This window comes from Lethenteron reissneri, chromosome 42, assembly GCF_015708825.2.
Source record: "Lethenteron reissneri isolate LAM-NWPU_2019-01 chromosome 42, ASM1570882v1, whole genome shotgun sequence".
NCBI classification, from domain to species: domain Eukaryota; kingdom Metazoa; phylum Chordata; class Hyperoartia; order Petromyzontiformes; family Petromyzontidae; genus Lethenteron; species Lethenteron reissneri.
In genome coordinates, this window is record NC_083820.1 from 6524065 (window position 1) to 6545304 (window position 21240).

At 50.0% G+C, this 21240-nt stretch overlaps 1 protein-coding gene across 1 annotated transcript in view; it reads right to left on the bottom strand.

The window, feature by feature from the left end:
* Positions 1-20628, bottom strand: part of LOC133352917 (acyl-protein thioesterase 1-like) — a 21158-nt gene extending 530 nt beyond the window's left edge. Inside the window, exons 1-8 of the mRNA XM_061568922.1 lie at positions 20387-20628; positions 10955-10986; positions 7228-7293; positions 5278-5325; positions 4066-4136; positions 3191-3264; positions 2839-2940; positions 508-705 (exon numbers count right to left, since the gene is read on the bottom strand). Coding sequence (XP_061424906.1) covers positions 508-705; positions 2839-2940; positions 3191-3264; positions 4066-4136; positions 5278-5325; positions 7228-7293; positions 10955-10986; positions 20387-20455 — 660 coding nt within the window. The 5' untranslated portion in view covers positions 20456-20628. The remainder of the gene's footprint in view (positions 1-507; positions 706-2838; positions 2941-3190; positions 3265-4065; positions 4137-5277; positions 5326-7227; positions 7294-10954; positions 10987-20386) is intronic.
* Between the last annotated feature and the right edge of the window lie 612 nt (positions 20629-21240).

The following is a 21240-nucleotide window of genomic DNA, read 5'->3' on the forward strand; positions in this document are numbered from 1 at the left end:
GAAAGGGAAGAGAAATAATCACAATCGCTCAGACAAAAATCAAACATTTAGGGCACGATCCACACCTCAGTGAACGTGGGGGTTTTTTCATCAGACTTTTGGCTGCAATGCAATCGAGTAGAACGTTGCGTGCGAGCGAGTGATTGAGCAAACGTGAGAGTGAGCGAGGGAGTAACTGAGCATTCACACGAATGAGCGACTAAGCCATCGGAAGATGGTTTAGCAAATCGCCACTCTCGCCAACTCTTGCATGGATGGGAGGGATTGCTCAAATAAGATTGTGGGTGAGCGAGTGAGCGAATGAATGATCGATAATGAGGGTGGGTGAGCAAATGAGCAATAGTGCAAGCAAGTGACCGACCGATCATGAGAGATAGCGAGCGAGCTTGACCGCGAGAGTGGGCGAGTGAACGAGCGCTCTATTGATCACGAGTGAGCGAGCGATTAAGCTGCTGCCGTCGTTGGACAATCGTTTGGTCTCGTGCGTGCGTTAGGGGGGCTCGCTACCCCCCCCCCCGGTCCCCCCCCCCACACCTCCTGCGTGGACGAGTGTCCCAGGCCACGGTACGTCTTGAAGGTGACGGCGTCGGGGCCCAGGAGGGAGCGCAGCTTGTCGGCCGTGAGCTGCCCGAAGAGCGGTGGCACCAGGAGGTCCGCCTCGCCGTGGCACTGCAGGACCGGCACGCCGGCGTGCGTCCCGTCCGACTGTGGCCGCCAAACCAAAAGGACAAGAATGCCGTTACTTTCGATGTTAAAGCTTCGTGACTGCAGGAATTAATCTTCTTGGTTCTTTCGGTAAAGTCACGTGGAAGGAAATAATAAATAGTAAAAATAAACATAATAAAATAACTCTCACGACCGTTTTCGGCCACGACGCAAGCAGCCGTCCTCAGGTGAAGACAGCGTCTTCCCGACAAGACCTGTTCTTCACCTGAGGACGGCTGCTTGCGTTTGTGGCCGAAACGTCGTGATAATATTTTATATGTTTTATTTCTATTATTTTATTATTTCCCTTCTACGTGACTTTACCGAAAGAACCAAGAAGACAAAGATGCCGTTGGCGCAGGTTGCTGTCGGCGAGCAACTGAGGACGGTCAGAACTGCGCACCTAATCTCTTCTTTTTTTCTTATGGCTGATGTAGACGCAGAGCAACAACTACGATTTCACATCCAGGTGGTCAGCCAGATAACCGCGTCAGGAGTAGCGGAGTGTATCGCTGCGACGTCTCCTTCGATTGGTGGGTCGGGCATTGTGTCTGTTGTGGAATGACCACAGTCGCACACTGGAAAGTTGTGAAATTTTCCATTTGTGCAGCATGTTTACACGGATGCAGATTAAGGTAGGCCATGATAAATACCAGGACTTTCTCTGTTGGGTCTTTCACAATGGGGAGCCGCAGGCAACACCTAATGAGCGAGGCCGTATGGACCGCACAACTTCTGCCCGGCCACGTTTTGTCTCCCTAGTGCTGATGATGTTCCCGACACACCGCACGAGGTGTCAATGTGTAAAGCTGAGTCGACCTAACTGTATACACAAAGACAAAGATGCCCCGTGTAGCCTTGAGCAAACTGTCGAGGCAAGTGCCGCTCGCGGAGCCCCTGAGGGGTCGGTGTGGCCAACACCATGCCCAGCTTCCTTTGTCTGGGCACAGCTACTCAACCTAGCAGAGGCCCAGGGGACTGGGTGAAATATTTCGCTACTGTTATTGGTCACGAGCAGGAATTTCAAGGTAGTCTATTCGCCGCCGGGCTCGTAGCGCAGTGCGCTAACCGCTGCGCCACCGCTCGCCCGACGACCGCACACGTACGGACACAAGTAAGAACAAGGTCCCCCGTGTAGCCGCTAACAGACTGTTGTGGCAAGTGCTGTTAGCGAGGTGTGCATGGTGCACGAGGAGGCGGTGTGGACAGTACAACAAAAGTATGCGGCCCTTGCCCCACCACCTTCTCCAATCATTATATAAACGGAGTGGTAGCTCCTGCAATCTCTCATTTACTTGATACAGCTGTCGTGGCTGTGATGGTCCCACCTGAAGACGGAAGCTTGTGTTGCCTCCGAAACGTCGTGATTTTTATTTTTTATTTTATTTTACTTTTTTAATGTTTTACCTACGTGACTTTAACCGAAAAAAACCTAAGAATATAGTACAACACCTGTGTTGTTCTGTCTCCCCACCGCGGATGTTGACACACTGCACCAGGCACTCACAAAAGTTACCGCGTACGGTAATTGTGTTTGACGGTGGTGATGGCGGTGATGTTGGCGGCGGTATTATTGGTGGGGATATTGCTGATGGTGGTGATGGAATTGGTGGTGGTGATATTGGGGATGGAATTGGTGATGGCGATATTGGTGATTGATAGTGTTGGCGATACTGGTGATGGTGGCGATGGTGATGTTGGCGATGGTGGTGTTGGTGATGGTGGTGTTGGTGATGGTGGTGTTGATGTTGGTGATACTGGTGATGGTGGCGATGGTGATGTTGGCGATGGTGGTGTTGGTGATGGTGGTGTTGGTGATGGTGGTGTTGGTGATGGTGGTGTTGGTGTTGGTGGTGTTGGTGATGGTGGTGTTGGTGGTGGTTTTGGTGTTGGTGATGGTGGTGTTGGTGGTGTTGGTGATGGTGGTGTTGGTGATGGTGATGTTGGCGATGGTGGCGATGGTGGTGTTGGTGATGTTGGCGATGGTGGTGTTGGCGATGGTGGTGTTGGCGATGGTGGTGTTGATGATGGTGGTGTTGGTGGTGGTGGTGTTGGTGGTGTTGGTGGTGTTGGTGATGGTGGTGTTGGTGATGGTGGTGTTGGTGATGGTGGTGTTGGTAACGAGGGTGTCACCTGTGTGAACGAGTCTCGGAGGGGCAGCCAGCAGCTCAGAGCCACCACCCCGCCCAGCTTGTGCCGACTTGTGAGCGCCGTGTAGAGAGACAGAGCGCCACCCTGTGCGCGCCACAACCCGTGCAGCACAACACACGCCATTGCACACCGCAACACACGTATATCACGCCAAGCGTGCATCTTGAAACACGCGTGTCTCGAAATAAGCGTCGCAATGGGCGCGACGTGCAACGTCTAACGCACGAGGCACGTGTGGAAGACAGACGTCCTCGTGGTGCTGAAGAAAGCTCGTGAAAGGGAATGACAGCGCAGATAAGGTGCGCGGGGTGGGTGCGTGCGACGGCTGCTGTACCTGTGAGAATCCGGCCAGTACGATGCGGTGAGACGGGATCCCGGCTTTAATCTCCTGCTCTATCAGACCCCGAACTAGAACAAACAAACACACCACACACATATAGGGGGCATGCACAACGATGAAGATTCCCTGTATAGCCTTAACATACTGTTGGGGCAAGTGCTACTAGCGAGCACCTATGAAGGCCGGTACAGTACACAAAGGGATGGGTGGGCCAGCACCACGCCCGACCGCCTGTTACCCGAGTAGTGATGTTTACACATCGCACCAGGCACTCATTTGAGGCTGAGTCGACCTAGGGCAGGCACAGGTCGAGTTCAAATATTCATCACTGGTGTTGGCCGTGAACGGGCCGAAGGGTTCATACCGCAACGTGTTAATAACCACGCTGCCGCTCCCCACAAATAGTCGTACATACGCACACACACACACGTACACAATCACAGCCACATTGCCGATCCACTGTGCCATCAGACAGACAGCATAAGGCAACGTCCAGACAGGAACCGAGCGCTCGAGTGATACTCGGGCTTTGCCCCTGCGCCTCTTTAACCTGTCAGCCACTCGCCGCACACATTCTACACAAGAAATCCATCGTAAATATTATTACTGTGGATTGGCAAAGGAGCTGTGAATTTGCATTAATCACCAGCGAAACGTCGTACTCAAATTGTAAATATTGTGGGTCTCTTCACCCAACACGCCGGGTGTGCTGAAGTAGTTTTGTTTACATGACAAAATTTGGTTGTGTCGGGTGGTGGTGGTGGGTTAACGGCACAATTATATTCATGCGATCTAACCAAAAAACACTTTACTATGAATAATGTTGGTTGCAAAAGCCTACGCGCTAAACATTCATGATTAAGACGAACCGGTCTCGGCCGCTCTCTTGATCCCATCCTCGTCCTCCGTTGCGTCAGGGCTCAGGCCGATGATGTCGAACCTGTGCCAGGGATCATAATTTGAGAGCCAAAGGTCACTCACCGGCGAAAAGGTCAAAGGTGATGGACTCCATTTCAATTCACACATTTGTCACACAAGATTGCTTTAGATTTATAGACACAGAGGGGGGAACCACAGACTAAGCTGGACGTCAGCCGTAAGAACCGGCACCATCAATATTACCAGCTCCAACAATGAGTATTTATGAGTGTGGCAGGAGCGCCCGCAGAAAACCCACAAGTGCAAGGGAGAAACAATCTATCCCCCGTCCCACCCCCATACAATTTGGAGATGAATCCGCCTGTTCTGCTGCCATCTCCTGGCGAGCCAGGGTGGCCGCTGGATCCAGACCGTGAACCTCTTGCAACGAGCGGTGAATGCGCTACTGCTGGCCCACGTTATCAGGTGTGTGTGTGTGTGCTTTTGTATTTGTAGGGAGCGATAGTTTAACAGTTAACATGCTGCGCTACGAACCCGGCGACCCGAGGTCGATTCCCGCTCATGGCCAATAACAGTGACGATTATCTGAACCGGTTCAGGTCTCCCTTAGGTCGACTCAGCCTCAAATGGGTATCTGGTGCGGTGCGTCAACATCGCTACTGGGGAGACAAAGGCGGCCGGGCATGGTGATGGCTACCCACCCCCTCGTGTGCCATCCCGGCCTTCATAGGTGCTCACTAACAGCAACTTGCCCCAAACAGTCTGTTAAGGCTACGCGGGGGATCTTGTCTTTGTCTCTTTGAGTATTAATGTCATGGCGCTTTGAATGGCAAATTTGTGCCAGCAAGGCACCACATATAAAATTGACTTGACTATGTGTGGGCCGTTGTGTAGTGGTTGTCGCATTGCGCTATTAAACCAGCGACCCGAGTACGATTACCGCTCGCGACCGATAACAGTAGCGAATATTTGAACTAGTCTTGGGCATCTCCTAGGTAGACTCAGCCTTAAATGAGTACCTAGTGCGGTGTGTAAACATCAGTACTGGGGAGACAAAGACGGCCGGACGCGGTGCTGGGCCACCCACCTCCTCGTGTGCCCGTGCCAGCCTTAATAGGCGCTCGCTAGCAAGAGTCTATTAAGGTTATACGGGGGATTTTTTGTCTTTGTCTTGTTGCTGTGTGCGCGTATCCGTGCCTTACCAAGACGGCATTATCTGTCGCAGGTTGAGCGTGACCGGCATGAGAGGTCTGCGAATGAAAGAAGAAGAAGACGACGAAGAAACAGAATAAGAAGAAAAAAAAGATAATAACAACATGAACAACGTTATCATAAAGCCACTCGTAACAACGACGACGACAACAAATTCGATTTCAATGTACACAGCATCTACATGCAACCGCATCTCCAGACACTTAAAAATAATTGCCAGACAACTAAACGAGGGTAGGGAGTGGTTGAGTTGGTGGGGGGGGGGGGGCAGGGGGGGGTGGGGTCATCACAGCAGGGAAACACGGGAGAGAAAAGAGACACCAAGCAAACCGAGACCCAGCACCAACATCAACGACAACAACAAGTGCAATGATCATCCCCAGGGGCAACCGGGACAGCCGGGGCAGCACTAAAGAGTCCAGGCGGTGGCAGAGGTTGGCAGTATCCAAATTACATGAAATCTAAATATATTACACTGGTCAACACACTTTTTCTGGCAAAAGGTATTCTAACGGGTTTAAGGTAATTTTGGGGTGCTGATTCCAAATCTGGCATCAGTTTTTGTCTATCACATCAGGTTTTCGAGATATCAAATATTGCATTTTCAATAAAAACTGCAGAAGAAAAATATTAAATAAATGTGGATATCTACATAAAATGATATTATAAACACACTATCCTAAAAATACAGCACCATATTTTAACACTAAAGCAGTCACTGACTCGCAACAACTTGCAATCATAAGTGACAGAGTTAATTTCAGGTAAAATCAATGAAAGTGGGGTATGCCAATAGCATAAAATGAGATGTGATAGAGCAAATCTGAGATCAGATTTGGAATCAGCACCCTGAAATTAGTCTAAAACAGCTGCAAAAGTCCTGGCCAGAAAAAAATCTTTTTTTGTTTGTTGACCAGTATTATATCATTCCATTTGTACATTGTAATTGGTATCTTCATTACACATCTCAATGTAATTGGTAACCTATCCACATTACACTGCTCTAGTAGTTTGTAATTTTAATGTGTTTTGCCCATCTCTGCCAAGGATATCCTTGGGAGGGGGGGGGGGAGGCCGGATCCCATTCACCACCAAGTCTCACGATTCCCAGCCACCCCTGGGCTCCCGGACACAGCGAGTCAGAATCAGAATATTTATTGATACTGTAGGAGGAATCCGATGAGCTATGAAGCTATTTTTCCACACATGTCCAGTAGCCGTTAATCTCAGTAGTGACCATTGAACAGGGAGCTCCCCGCTCGCGGACCTGGTTCTACTTATAACAACGCATACGGTTGAAAGTTGCGATCCTAAAACGTTGTAAGAGAAAACGAAAGCAAATATCGGAGTGAGACCGTAACTTGACGAACAGACCAATATCGTACACTCTCTTACTCACTCGGGAGTTACGATAAAACTCCCATCTTGAGACAAACTTAGGACATTGTTGCGACATCCTAAGTTGGGTTCTGGTTTTCCTGACTCCAAACCGACCAGCACTCACCTTGATCTGGAAGAACGCCGGCGAACAGAGTGGAACAACGCAAACGTGCAGAGTAAACGATTAAACTAAACAATTTTTTATTTTACCAGGTGAGGCCCACTGAGCTATGCAGCTCTTTTTCAAAAGTGACCTGGCCACAAATAATCGCTCAACAAAGTGGCTCATCGCGTGGAAATATATAGCAGCCAAACGCATTTTTATTCTAAATGTGAAAGGGAAAAATGGGAGGACCCGGAGAAAAATCCACGCGACCACGGGGCGAGACATGCAAACTCCAAATACACAACAGGAGTCAGGGTCGGGATCGAATCCATGACCTCTTGCATATCAGGCGAGTCAGTAAACATCTTGCCACCATGGCACCCATACAGAGGGACACCCGTGGGAGAGGGCGGGCAGAGGGGGGGGCGGCGGGTGTTGCCGAGACATCACTCACGCGTGCGGGCAGACGTATTTGATGTGCGGCGACTTGAATTCGGACAGCACCTCCGCCCAGCCGTGGCTACCGAAGGAAAAAGAAAAAAAACAGGATGTCCATTTAAGGCAAAGATACGACCAACCCCACTGGGTGACTGCTGTCAGGAGGCCATGTGGCAGCAGTAAAGCAAGTAGGTCTACGGTCAATCTGAGTGGGGGGGGGGGTTGAGTAAAATTGGCAATTTGTGCCGGGCCTCACACAAAACAGGGCCTCAAAGTATCCATGTAGACGGTGGAAGGGGACACGACTCGGTGTTCTGCACCAGGCTTCTCGATGGCACCGAGTGAATATCGTGAACACATCTGGGTGGAACTTTGAGTGCTCGCCGCTCGTATGCATGGCGGTTTTTCTCCGGGTACTCTGGTTTGTTTAATCTTCCACGAAGGAATTGGCCAAATATTCCAATGCAGGACCTTCCTGAAAAAAGTTTCTTTGAAACCCATTGAGGCTTTCATGGGTAAAGGGCAATATTTTTTTCCTGAATGTCAAAGTGAATCCCTACTTGGTGGTGCACGTCTTTGATGGCTGTCCTGAGCCAGCGGTGGAAATTCCATATTCCCATGGTGGGATCCATTCTCTTTGCAGGATGATCATTCCTGACAACCCCGCTCGGAGTGGTGCAGTGTCAGTTTGTACCCATTTTAGCCACTCTAGACGGATGAGGATGATGATCGTAGCATTCGTGGATTATGATGATGATAATGATGATTACAATATGACAAAGATGATTAATATTCTGATGATGGATGGATGTTCATTCACTATTGATAATGCTGAAAATGGTTATTCATGATGATGCATAATGATTCAACAATAATCGTTCCGATGATGGTGATGATTCAATGATGACTATTTAGCCACGATGATTCTGATGACGTTGATGACGAAGATGATTCAGCAATGATGATCTTAGTGGCAAACAGGACAGGAGTTGCTTAACTGTTGACCAGGTCTGGAACCCGGAACCTCTTGCCCAGGGGCTCTGCTGCTCCACCACAGCTTTGTAATTAACTTTGTAATTATGTTGCAGACAATGATACTCAGAAGACAAAGATCTCCTGTGTAGACTGAACAGACTGTTGGGGACAAGTGCTGTTAGCGAGCACCTGCGAAGGCCGGCACGGCACGCAAGGAGCGTGGGCGGCCAGCTCCATGCCTGGCCGCCTTTGCCTCCCTCGTAGCGATGTTTACACATAGTATTAGGTACTCATTTGATGCTGAGTCGACCTCGGGGAGGCCCAGGACCGGTTCAGATAACCATCACTGGTGTTCGCCGTGAGCGGGAATTGAACTCGGTTCGCCGGGTTTGTAACGCAGCGTCGCGCTAACGACTACACTACCGCTCCCCACCAGAAAAGACAAACGCGCACACGCGTTAAACCCGATACCATTCTCAACAAATTCAGGCTGCGTAGATTGAGAGTTCAAATGAACCCACACATTCAAATGTAATAAATTTTGATCGAAACAATCTTCCCTGTAATAGTAGGTTTTTACCCTTTTAACTGGTACAAAACTGACACCTTTATTCAAGGCATCATGTTTGCAATGACCACAACACAAGTAGTCAAAAAGCAAACAAAAAGAAGCAACTCTGATAAGGATGATAATATGCACTGTCCTTGAAGTTGATTGGCCCACACCCGAGACGGCTTTCTTTAGAGCCTAGTCCCCATTGGTGTAGGGCCAGATGACACCAGAAGGCGTACGCCTTCTGGTGTCATCTGGCCCTACACCAATGGGGACTAGGCTCTAAAGAAAGCCGTCTCGGGTGTGGGCCAATCAACTTCAAGGACAGTGCATATTATCATCCTTATCAGAGTTGCTTCTTTTTGTTTGCTTTTTTGACTACTTGTGTTGTGGTCATTGCAAACATGATGCCTTGAATAAAGGTGTCAGTTTTGTACCAGTTAAAAGGGTAAAAACCTACTATTATATTTTGCCACTGGTAAAAGAGATCTCATAGTGTAAATAATCTTCCCTGTGTTCATATTTGTGGAATGTAAATCCCCACATGCCACCGCCTGTGCTCAGATGAATGGATAGAGGCTCAGTGTGTAGCTTTGGGCACCAGCCCCTAATCATATTACCTTAAAGCAGATTAGTGGCGCAAAGGCTCCACCCATCCACAGTAGCAGCGGTAGTAATCTCGCCATCGTACACACAGCGCCATGACTGTGCGCTGTGTGTACTGTGCGTACTGTGATATGAGTGCGTGTGCTGAATGTGATGTGTGCGCCGAGTGTGCTGCGTACTGTGCACCACGTGCGCGGTGTGTGATGTGCGCGTCTGTGTGCTACGTGACGTGTTCGACTGCGTAGTTCACTGTGCGGTCGGTATGTGTACCATGTGTGTATATTCCGTGTGTACTGTGTGTATATTCCAGATGCATTGTGTGCTGCACAGTGTGTGCGGTTCACACTCGTTGTACCACGTGGTTCGATTAAACCCTGGAGTTGGTATCTCAATTGAGCCACACACAGCGTTTGGAGCTTTATATCCATGGTATTGGTTATAAGCCCGTAACAATTCCACTTATTTATCCACAAATTCTAAAAGAGTCTAATACGAGTACTCCAGAGGGTGCTGCTGCATCGGGATGTTCGTCCGACTAATGCCAAAGGAAACTGGAGGACCTGGAGAAAACCCACCATGCCTCGGGGTTCCGACAAAGGTCTTGGGCTGAACTGGTCCAGAACGCGGCCACCACAATGCTCAAGCGAGCTTCATTACCATTCCTATAATAAAATCTCTGCATTGGCTTTTTATAAAATTTCGGCTACAATTTTAAGTAGTGCTGTTAACATACAAGGCCTTAAATGGCCTCGCACCATTTTACATTCAACGGCTGAAACACCTGGGCATACCGTCACTACCTCTCCGATATTCTGGTTTATATCTGCTCCACGTATCGAGAACTAGACTCTGCACCTGGGGTGACCGAGCTCTTGCATGCGCTGCGCCAAGACGACAGAATTCCCTCTCCACCAGTGGTGACACAGGCGAGCTCATTCGCCCCGTTTGTGTCTTCTCTCAAGACTCAGCTGTTTCGCCTGGACTATACTTCCCGAGTCCCACAAATCGCCGCGTGATCTACCATCCCTGTCCAGCGGTGGCTAACGGGCGTGCATCGCTGGCGCCGCCGCCACCGCCACCCCTGGCTCAACCGACGAAGGGGACTCTCATGGTATCAAATCGAATTTCTTTTAAGAACCGATTTCTGTGTTCAGTTTATTGTCCTTCCCCCGCACCTCCGATCAGCACAGTTGGCTACATGCATACATATGAATCTTGAGCACATTCGTAGCAAATCTGGGCCATTACCGCGCAAGGCTATCGTCACGAAAAGGCGCTGCTTTTCACAGACGGGTACTGGTCTGCGGTCGTAGTCTCACGGGTGACGGTGCCACGTGGCTTGACCCGATTCGGTAATTTTTGGCGAGGAATGTTCAAAACTGGTGGGAATGGACGGTGAAGCCGGCACGCACGCGGTTTACTCTTTTTTTCGAGCAAATGCCACGGGGTCTTTTAACGTCCACCGTGAAAGCAGACGGCGCGGCATTAACCAGGGGTGGTCGCTGGGCTAGAACCGCGTGAACCTCTGCAACAAGCGGAGGATGCGACACCGCCTGGCGGTATCATTGATGATGATGGTGACGATGGTAAGACGGCGTTTGCCACGTACCCCGTGTCTCCAAGGCCATGGAGAAAAATCACCTGGAAGAGAACGAGGGGGGGGGATGGAAGGAAAAAAAACGTGGCGTCAGAAGTTTCGGTGGCAAAGAACTCACGACAAACGAAGGCACCGATGATCATTCCTTCCCCGTCGCTCGCTCAAAAGTTTCAACAATAAAATCAACAACTTGCAATTGTAATGCGGCTAGAACATAACAAATGCCGTCTCAGAGGACAGAAATACACACGGAGAGCGGGAGGGAAAGGACAAGAGACAGAGAAAGTGAAGCAGAGAAAGGAAGTAACTCACACACCCAAAGCACGCACTCGCTTACCTACCCACTCGCTGAATCACCCACACACGTACCCACTCACTCAGAAACCCACAAACCATCTCATTTATACCCTTCTGTGAATGTACATCAAGGAATGTGCCAAATTGTGTTTTTTCTTTTTCCGTGTTGATCCATTTTGCTTACTTGACGAAACGCTAACGGTGACGAACGACGACTGCCAACGCTCCCAATTCCACCGCCGCTCGGCCGATTCTTTTGCGTTTCCTTTCCCCGGAAAAGGGTGACCTCCATAACACAGAGCAACGTTCACCAGCACCACATCCCGGAGTCCCATCACAGAGCCCACGACCCATCACACAGCCCACGGCCCTTCACACAGCCCACGGCCCACTGCACAGCCCACCACACAGCCCAAGGCCCTTCACACAGCCCACGACCCATCACACGGCACACGGCCCACCACATCCCATGATCCAGCACATACCTCGTTGTCCAACCAAATTAAGTGAAAAACCAGTCCAGTCAGCAATGTGTCATTATAATTGCTGTCGGGGGCGCCGCGGTGGCGAGATGTTAACTGCCTCGCCTGGTATGCAGGAGGTCGTAGGTTTGATCCCAAACCTGGCACCTGTATATTTGGAATTTGCACGTTCCCTCTTCCCGTGATCACGTGGATTTTTCTCCGGGTCCTCCGGCTTTTCCCTCCACGTTCAAGAACATGAGTTTTAGAGTATTTGGTTGCGACAAACCACTTCATTGAGATATCATTTGTGGCCAGGTCACTTCTGAAAAAGAGCTATATCGCACAGTGGGCCTTACCTGGTAAGATAAAAAGCTAAATAGGTAATTAGTAACCATATTGAGACCATCGGCTAACTGAAATCGAGAAGCTAATTCGATCAAAGGCGACCGAAACCCGGATCTGAAACCTTGGAACTCAGTGGTGGTGGCTCTGAGTCTCCAACACGGCCATTATGAACACCTAGAGCCAGGCCAGCCACCTCTTCAGGGAGCACACTAAACTCAACTACACGCACGTTCATTCTAAATGTGGAGGAGAAAACCGGAGGACCCGGAGAAAAATCCACGTGACTGCAGGGAGAGACACATGCAAACTCCAATTATATAGCAGGCATCAGGGTCGGGATCGAACCCATGACCTCCCGTATACCAGGCGAGGTAGTTAACATCTGGCCACATTGTAGCCTCGCCTCCGAGTAGACGAGCGGTGTGGGTGCCTCTCCCCGGCAGAGCCCCACGGCTCGACACGGCGCTCGAACCGTATCTGACCGCGGCACGGCAGGCTCTACGTTGAATTATCGTGATTATAAAACCATCCGTGCGGATAAAGAGAGAAAATTGCAGTGGCTCTCCATCACGACGCAGTAGAAAACGAGATGTGTATTTCAGAAACGGGGCCTGTGGGAGGGCGGGTAGGCGGGTGGGTGGGTGGGTGGGCGTGCGGGCGGTTCTGGGCCGACGACGGTGAGAATTTACGACCATTATGAGCGTCGTCCAGGGTCGGCGGGGACGACCGTGATGAGGAAACATAAATAGGCTCAGCTCTGTCCCTCCACGGGACAGTAACAGCCACAAGGGCTTTCATTCATTGCCCCCCCCCCCCCCCCCCGAGTATTTTCCAGCTGCGCGTGCGTAAAACGTGGCGTTCTCCGTGCTCCAGTGCTTCATTTGCGTGCGCGCAATATCGGAGCAGTGGCCAAAAAAAACGTAACACGTCTAACGATTGTATAATGATCGGGTGTATAAACACACTTGAATGGAGTTGAACAAACGTCCCAATATAGGACCGCAGAGCTTGGGAAACTGTTGGCACCGGCTGTGGCTGCTTTTCCGCTAGTCTGTGGTTTCCCGTGCCTCTGAATCATTCTTTTGCTCCTAGAGTGAACGAAAACTACGCACCACATTTTCATAAATTATTATTATTACATTGTAGCTCCACCTAAAAACACTTAGGGCGGACACCTAGCCTGGCTCAAACAAGCACTCTGAAAACACTGCCTTAGTGTCTCATGAGTCGTGTTCCCAGGGAGTGCAAGGTCATTGCTGTGGGGGAAACCAAGGGCTGACCGCAAACGTTGATGCATGACATCTTCGCCTGGCGTCGAGATGCATGAGCGCGCAGCGTCACTGCCAACACGGTCAAAGTGTGCCTGAACACAAGGGGTAAGAAACGCAAGGCACGCGGACCGAACACGACCCCACAAAATGTATTTATTGATTTTTTTACATTTTATTTCATATTTCAACTAAATAAATGTTCCGCTATTTTTTTTATTTTACCATGTAAGGCCCACTGAGCTACATAGCTCTTTTTCAGAAGCAACCTGGCCATCACAAGTCATAACCCAACGAAGTGGCTTATCACGTGTACATTTATAGCAGCCAAATACTCTAAACGCACGTTGTTTATAAATATGTAGGGAAAACCCGGAGGACGCAGAGAAAAAGCCACGCGACCACGGAGAGAGAGAGAACATGCAAACTCCAAATATACAGCAGGCATCTGGGTCAGGATCATTCCCATGACCTCCTCTCCTGTATACCAGGCGAGGTAGTTAACATCTCGCCAATGCAAATAGTTCATGAGAATTATTCCGAATCGCAGGAACCACAAACAAGTGGGAGGGCAAACTGAACCGGTGCCAACAATTGCCTAAGCACTGTGGCCATACGTTGGGACATTTGGCCAACTCTACGAACTAGTGTTTATGCATGTGTGAGGAGACCAGAATACCCCAAGGGATAACACTGAAAGCCCCACAAAGATGGATTTAAAAATATAATTTGCTGTACTGCCAGCTCCTGCCCACCTTGCAGCCCTGTGGTTTTGGGAGCTTTGCAAATCTCCATCTGATCCACCAACCCTTGCCTCCAAAACGCTGAAACACAGCCATGCGCATCCACTGCTGGATGAGGTGCCTCCCTACGCCATAATGCGAGTTGTGGGGGGGGGGGAGGTTAATTGACCATACTTTGACCAAGCTGGTCAATGCGGACTAGAGAAGGAGGCGAGCAATGGATTTGACAGCAATGGATGTTGCTGCGCCGCCCAAGCGCGGCCCACTGCGTGGCCTGTGACAACCTGGCACGCATGGTACTCACCCATCCAAGCGCTGTCGGGGCTCAACCCTCTATTAGATTCCGAGAAATTACGAGGTGGTGCGATTCAGTTTCAGGCGTGCTGTTGTCAAACACGGTCAGTGTTCATGTGTCACCGGTGTCTTCCTCATTTCAGGGTGTAGCGCAACAACAACAATCAAAAACGACCTACGTAAAATATAACTTAGGCACTCTCTCCGGATGCTTACGGCGAGGGCCCATACGAGGTTAGCTACACACAAACATACATAGCGAGCGATTAAATGACGAGCGTTATTTATACAGGAGCGTCATTCACAAAAAAAAATCGCATTTCGCAACCTTGCACAAATTGCAACCCACAAAGGAGGGAGGTGCATATATTTTAAGATGTTTTCAGCCGAATTAATGAGCGTTTATTTTCATGCGGGAGTAAACTGGAATACCCGGAGAAAACCACGCTTGCGAGGGAGCAACACTATCCCATACAGAAGCGTCAGATGATAGGAGTCCACAAATTGCTCTACCGCCTTCTCCGGACGAGCCAGGGAAGGAAGTTTCACAACATTTGTGCGATCCACAAACCCTCGCCTCCCCAAGGTTGGATTACAGGCGTGTGCGTAGCCACCGCCATGCCAATGATCAGATCGCCTTGAACTGGCCAAAATCTCGTCAGATCTCTGAGGCTAGGCAGGCTTGAGGCTGGATCGTGCTTGGATCGGTGACCACCGTGAATATACCGGTGCTGTAGGAGCTGCGCACAAGAGGGCAGTGCAGTAAGATCCACTGCTGTGCCACGCGATGCTCCCCCATCTTTACCAACCCGCGCTGACAAGCATTGCAGCATGGTCGACTATCACCTATGGCTCGTATGGCACGGGGAATCCTTCTTTCAGCAATGGTTCGACCCGCAGAGGCAAGATCCCCCCGATAGCCTTTTACGCGCTGTTCGGGCAAGTGCCGTTAGCGAGCGCCGATGAAGGCCGGCACGGGGTGTTGTGTGGTCGCTACTATGCGGGGCCGCCTTTGTCTCCCAGAATACTCATGTTTACACACCGCGCCAGGTACTCATTTATGAGTCTACCCAGGGGAGGCCCTGGACAAGTTCACATTTGCCACTGATGTAAGCCGTGGCCTTGAATGGAACGGAGGTCACAAGGTTCATAGCGCAGTGAGCTAAGTACTACACGACCGCTAATACGCAATTAATTGTGTATTATTATTACTGAATGTGCTTTGGTCTTAAGTGAAGTAGTTTTTTTGTTGATAAGGCCTATTTTTTTTCATCCAACCTACCAGTTTTCTAAACACATTTCACTGAAATAAACGGCAATTTTTCTTCTTTAGCTAAAAAAACCCAAACCTAAATTTCAACTCAGCTATGGCCAAGAACGGTAGCCAGGATTGTAGCACAATTATTTACACTGTCCCCTCTAATCAGCTTCATGCCCTTATTATCCTCTAAGGCTAAATCAGCTCATGCAAATGTGAGCCCACAGTAGCCTGCTAAAAGTAGACCACCTCATCCGCGTTGCTTCCCCACCATTCCCAACTACGACGGCGATGTTTTGTAAAGTCCACAATGGACAGGTTGAAAATTACCAGTGAAATGAAGCCACGGATGGGTTAGTGCATGCTACGTGCGTTTTTGGGGTTTTTTAAAACTTCACCACCATCAGTTACGATAAATCCACTGCTGGATGAAGGGCTTCCCACACTGTGGGTGTCGTGGGGGTTATTTGACCATATTTCACCGTGCTGGCCGGCACGGGTTGGTTAAGGTGGAGAGGCAAAGTGCAATATAACAACGGATTGTACTGCACTGCCGCTCGTTGCTGCTCGCCACGGAGTCCCGAAGCAGTCTATAACACCGGCTTCATGCAAGGTGGTCGCCCCGGCCTTGCGTAGGGTCGATGTGTCGGTGTGTCTGTGTCTAATCTGATATGGGTCATCAACCAGAAAAAGCCTACATGGTATTCGTGGGATATATTCGACAACAACAACAAAGCGCTTTTGACCAAATACGACAGCGCTTGCATATGCGAGCACCATTCACTGCAGATTGAATGTTAAACACCTCTCCAAATTTTGAAAGACTGTATTGTTAATTTAGATTTAAAGCTTTCATCACTGCAGGGATTAATACTCTTGGTTCTTTCGGTAAAGTCACGTAGACGGGAAACAATAAAATAATAAAAATATAAAACAATTAAATTCTCACGACGTTTCGACTGCAACGCAAGCAATCATCATCAGGTGTGAAAAACACAGCAAGAAAATTTTGCTGTGAGAATTGTATTGTTTTATATTTTTATTATTTTATTGTTTCCCTTCTACGTGACTTTACCGAAAGAACCAAGAATATGTATTGTTAATTGTTTAAGAGACGACCGATGAGACGTGAAGTGAAGCTCATGTAGTTTTACAAAGTGTGCCTAGCAGGTCAGAGTAAGAAGAAATAATTTAAGACGTGGTAACCGTGTGTGCCTGTGTGTGGGGGGTGAATATCTGAACCGACCCTGGGCCTCGGCTAGGTCGACTCAGCCTAAAATGAGTACTGTACCTGGTGTGCATAAAACATCAGCCCTAGGGGAGACAAAATCTGCTGTGCGCGGTGTTAGACAGCCACATGTGCCCATATAATAGGTGCTGCTCGCTACCAGCACGTGCACTAACAAATCTGTTCGAGGCTATATACGATACGGGGGGGGGGGGGTCTTTGTCTTAAATGTGTTGTTCACCCTTGTGTCGTGATAGAGAGTGTGTTTTTCCCAGCCTCGGTCACACGTGGCACCCACCCGCTCGTTAAGAAAAGGCACCGCACTACGGAGTTTGACATTTGGGCTCGCTGATTAACTTATGTAAGCCACTGACGTCAATCGTTAATATTTAATTAGAGTTTGTGCTCGCACGGCTGCACAGAGTTAGTTATTCGTCCAGGATAGATACACGAAAAACGCACGCGTGTGTCATGCGCATACGAATAATAAGATAAAGTTATAGTGAAAAAATATATGAAGCAAACGCGTGCGCATTGAGACTCATTATACGACTCCATAGCTTGACTTATAGCTTTCGTGACTGCAAGAATTCATATTATTGGGTCAGATAGGTTCAAAGAAAATGACGAAAAATAACAAAAAACTACGATGCTTTGATCGCAACACAAGTGGTCGTCTTCAAGGTAAAAAAACGTCGTAGTTTTTTGTTATTTTCTTTGAACCTATCTACGTGACTTTACCGAAAGACCCAAGAATATGAACTCCATAGCTGTCAACCCATACGGTTTACCCCGTATTCTTGTACAGGGGAATTTAGTTTGCAGGTCTATACGGCATACAGCCGTTTTGAATACGGGAAACATTTTTCTGTCTATTTGTTTGTGTTTCTCCCTTGTGATGGAACTTTGTAGGATGAACGTTTAGAGTTATAAGGGCATGGGTGACCAATAAAGTATGAATTGGTCTGTAATAAGGTAGGTACTGATAAGGGGGTTGACAGGTATGTAGTGATAATAACAGTTTTTCCCCTTTTTTCTGGCAACAAAACTGAAACCTTTTTACAAGGATTCATGTTTATATTAACCACAATACCTGTGGTCAGAATGCAAACAAAAAACACACTCTGATAATGAATGCATTGTCCTTGAAAATGATTGGTCCACACCAGAGACAAGCTTTCCTTAGAGCCCAGTCTCACACGGTGTTCGACCAGATGACGCCAAAAGGCGCACAACTCAAAGACAACGCACCATCAGAGTAATGAGGGCTCGGAGTAAAGCATCTACATCATGAGGCCTCCTTTGCCAGTACCAAAATAAAATAATAGGGTTTTCCCCTTTTTTCTGGCAACAAAACTGAAACCTCAATCAATTTCAAGGACAATGCATGACATTATCAGTGTGTTTTTTATTTGCATTCTGACCGCAGGTTTTGTAATTATTGTAAACATGATTCCTAGTAAAAAAAAAGTTTCAGTTTTGTGCATAAAAGCATGCGGTCAGTGACGGTCAAGGGAATTAAGGGGACGGTGAGATCATCCTCCGAGGAGATGAAGCGATGAAATGACCTCGTGTGCAGCTGGTGCTGAAAGGATTGCTTGGGTAGGCTCTCTCATCCAGCAGTGGGGTGATCCTGGCTGCTGCTGAGGATTATTTACGAGCATGCTTTGCGAAACGTTAAACATCACGAACGGCACACATATTACTGTAAAGTCACCACAATATGCGTCTGCATGAAAGCAATTCGTGAGGCGCTCATACACAGGACACACATGGGTGGCCTTAGGAGCCAGTGATGGAAATTCCAGGTGCCTATGGCATGGGTCAACCAATTCAAAAGAGGACTGCTTCAACCCAAGTGCTCAATTTATCGACCCGGGAAAGGGGATAAGATGATATGCCGAGTCAACTTCCTCACTATCTATGACCACGCATATATTAAATATTAATCTACGTATACTGCATTGCATCTGTTGACTCGGCAAATCCCGAGTCTCTACACTCTTACCCCAGGAGGGTCCTGATACATGTCCGATGTTTGGCTAATTAACCATTTTTTTTAAAGACTCCAACCAGACTTTGAATCAATTAGATCTACACGATCACGGCAGCAACGTTGCCTTAAGGACATCGCGGTTGTAGTCCGTGACAACATTCGACACGAATGTTCGTCACACACACACGCACCCACGATATCACAGAACCCACAACAAACCAAACCCTCCCGCCGACTCACAACGGGCGAGGGTTGGTGGTTCACATTGCGAGGCTGACACAAAGACACAGACAGACACACACAGACAGGCACATAGACACACAGACAGACACACACACACACAGACACACACACAGACACACACACAGACACACACACAGACACACACACAGACACACACACAGACAGACACACACACAGACACACAGACAGACACACAGACAGACACACAGACAGACACACAGAGACACACAGACAGACACACAGACACACACAGAGACACACAGACAGACACACAGACAGACACACAGACACCCCCTCGCCCTCTTCTATAGAACCCCGCGGATCACACCGCGGGAGGTGAACACGAGCCGCCGCCACTCCATGTTACCCTGGCACGCTCGCTCAGCCACGCTCACACGCTCAACCCTCTCTCTCAGCTCCATTCTCTCAGCTCCATTCTCTCAGCTCCATTCTCTCAGCTCCACTCTCTCAGCTCCACTCTCTCAACCCTCTCGCTCAACTCCTCTCAGCTCACCCTCTCAGCTCAGCTCCACTCTCTCATCCCCTCTCAGCTCAGACCCTCTCAGCTCAGACCCTCTCTCTCAACCCTCTCAGCTCACCCCTCTCGCTCTCTCAGCCCCTCTCTCTGTCCCTCTCACTCACCCCTCTCTCTCAGCTCACCCTCTCACTCACCCCTCTCTCTCTCTCACCCCTCTCAGCTCCACTCTCTCAACCTTTCTCTCACCCCTCTCTCTCTCTCACCCCTCTCACTCACCCCTCTCTCTCTCTCACCCCTCTCAGCTCCACTCTCTCAACCTTTCTCTCACTCACCCCTCTCTCTCTCACTCACCCCTCTCTCTCACTCACCCCTCTCTCACTCACCCCTCTCACTCACCCCTCTCTCACTCACCCCTCTCTCACTCACCCCTCTCACTCACCCCTCTCTCTCTCTCTCACCCCTCTCAGCTCCACTCTCTCAACCTTTCTCTCACTCACCCCTCTCTCTCTCACTCCTCTCTCACTCACCCCTCTCTCTTTCACCCCACTCACTCACCCTCTCACTCGCCCCTCTCTCTCACCCTCTCACTCAGTCTCTCACTCACCCCTCTCTCTCTCACTCACCCCTCTCTCTCTCTCTCACCCCTCTCTCTCTCTCTCACCCCTCTCTCACTCACCTCTCTCTCACTCACCCCTCTCACCCACCCCTCTCTCTCACCCTCTCACTCTCTCTCTCACCCTCTCTCTCACTCACCCCTCTCTCTCACCCTCTCACTCACTCTCTCACTCACCCCTCTCTCACTCACCCCTCTCTCTCTCAGCTCCACTCACCGAGGCGGTGGCTCTCCTGGTCGCCGGTACGACGGCAGGGAGCGGCGCTGACATGTTATTGCCACACATACAAGACGCTTCGTTGATAAATTACTTCTCTTGTCACTGCGGTTATTGCGACGAGCAAGCCGCAATGTGTCTGTTGCTTATTTTTGTTGTTGTTGTTGTTGATCTTTGTTGTTGTTGTTGTCAGCAGCGCGCTCCGCATGCGCGCGCGCGCGGATAGAGCAGCGCGGCGAGTGATCTGCTGCCGTAGATTAACACAGCGACCCCTTCACGGCTGTCGTAAAGTGTTTTGAAGCCCGTGTCGTAAAACGCTCACGTGACGCTGTTTACTGAGACAAGGTGGGGGTGGAGGGGGGCGGTGGTTGTGGCGGTTGTTGGTGGTGGGGGTGGGGGGTGGTGGGGGTGGGGGAGGTGGGGGGGGGTGGTGGGGAAGGAGGTGGGGGGTGGTGGGGGTGGGGGAGGTGGGGGGAGGTGGGGGGGTGGTGGGGGGGTGGGGGAGGTGGGGTAGGTGGGGGGTGGTGTGGGTGGTGGTGGGGGTGGAGGAGGTGGGGGGTGGTGGGGGTGGTGGGGGGGTGGGGGAGGTGGGGGGGTGGGGGGGTGAGGTAGGTGGTGGGGGTGGGGGTGGTGGGGGAGGTGGGGGTGGTGGGGGGGTGAGGTAGGTGGAGGGGTGGTGGGGGTGGGGGAGGTGGGGGAGGTGGGGGTGGTGGAGGAGGTGGGGGGTGGTGGGGAGGTGGGGGGTGGTGGGGGAGGTGGGGGGGTGGGGGAGGTGGGGGAGGTGGGGGGGTGGGGGAGGTGGGGGAGGTGGGGGGTGGTGGGGGTTGGGGTGGTGGGGGGGGGGTGGGGGTGGT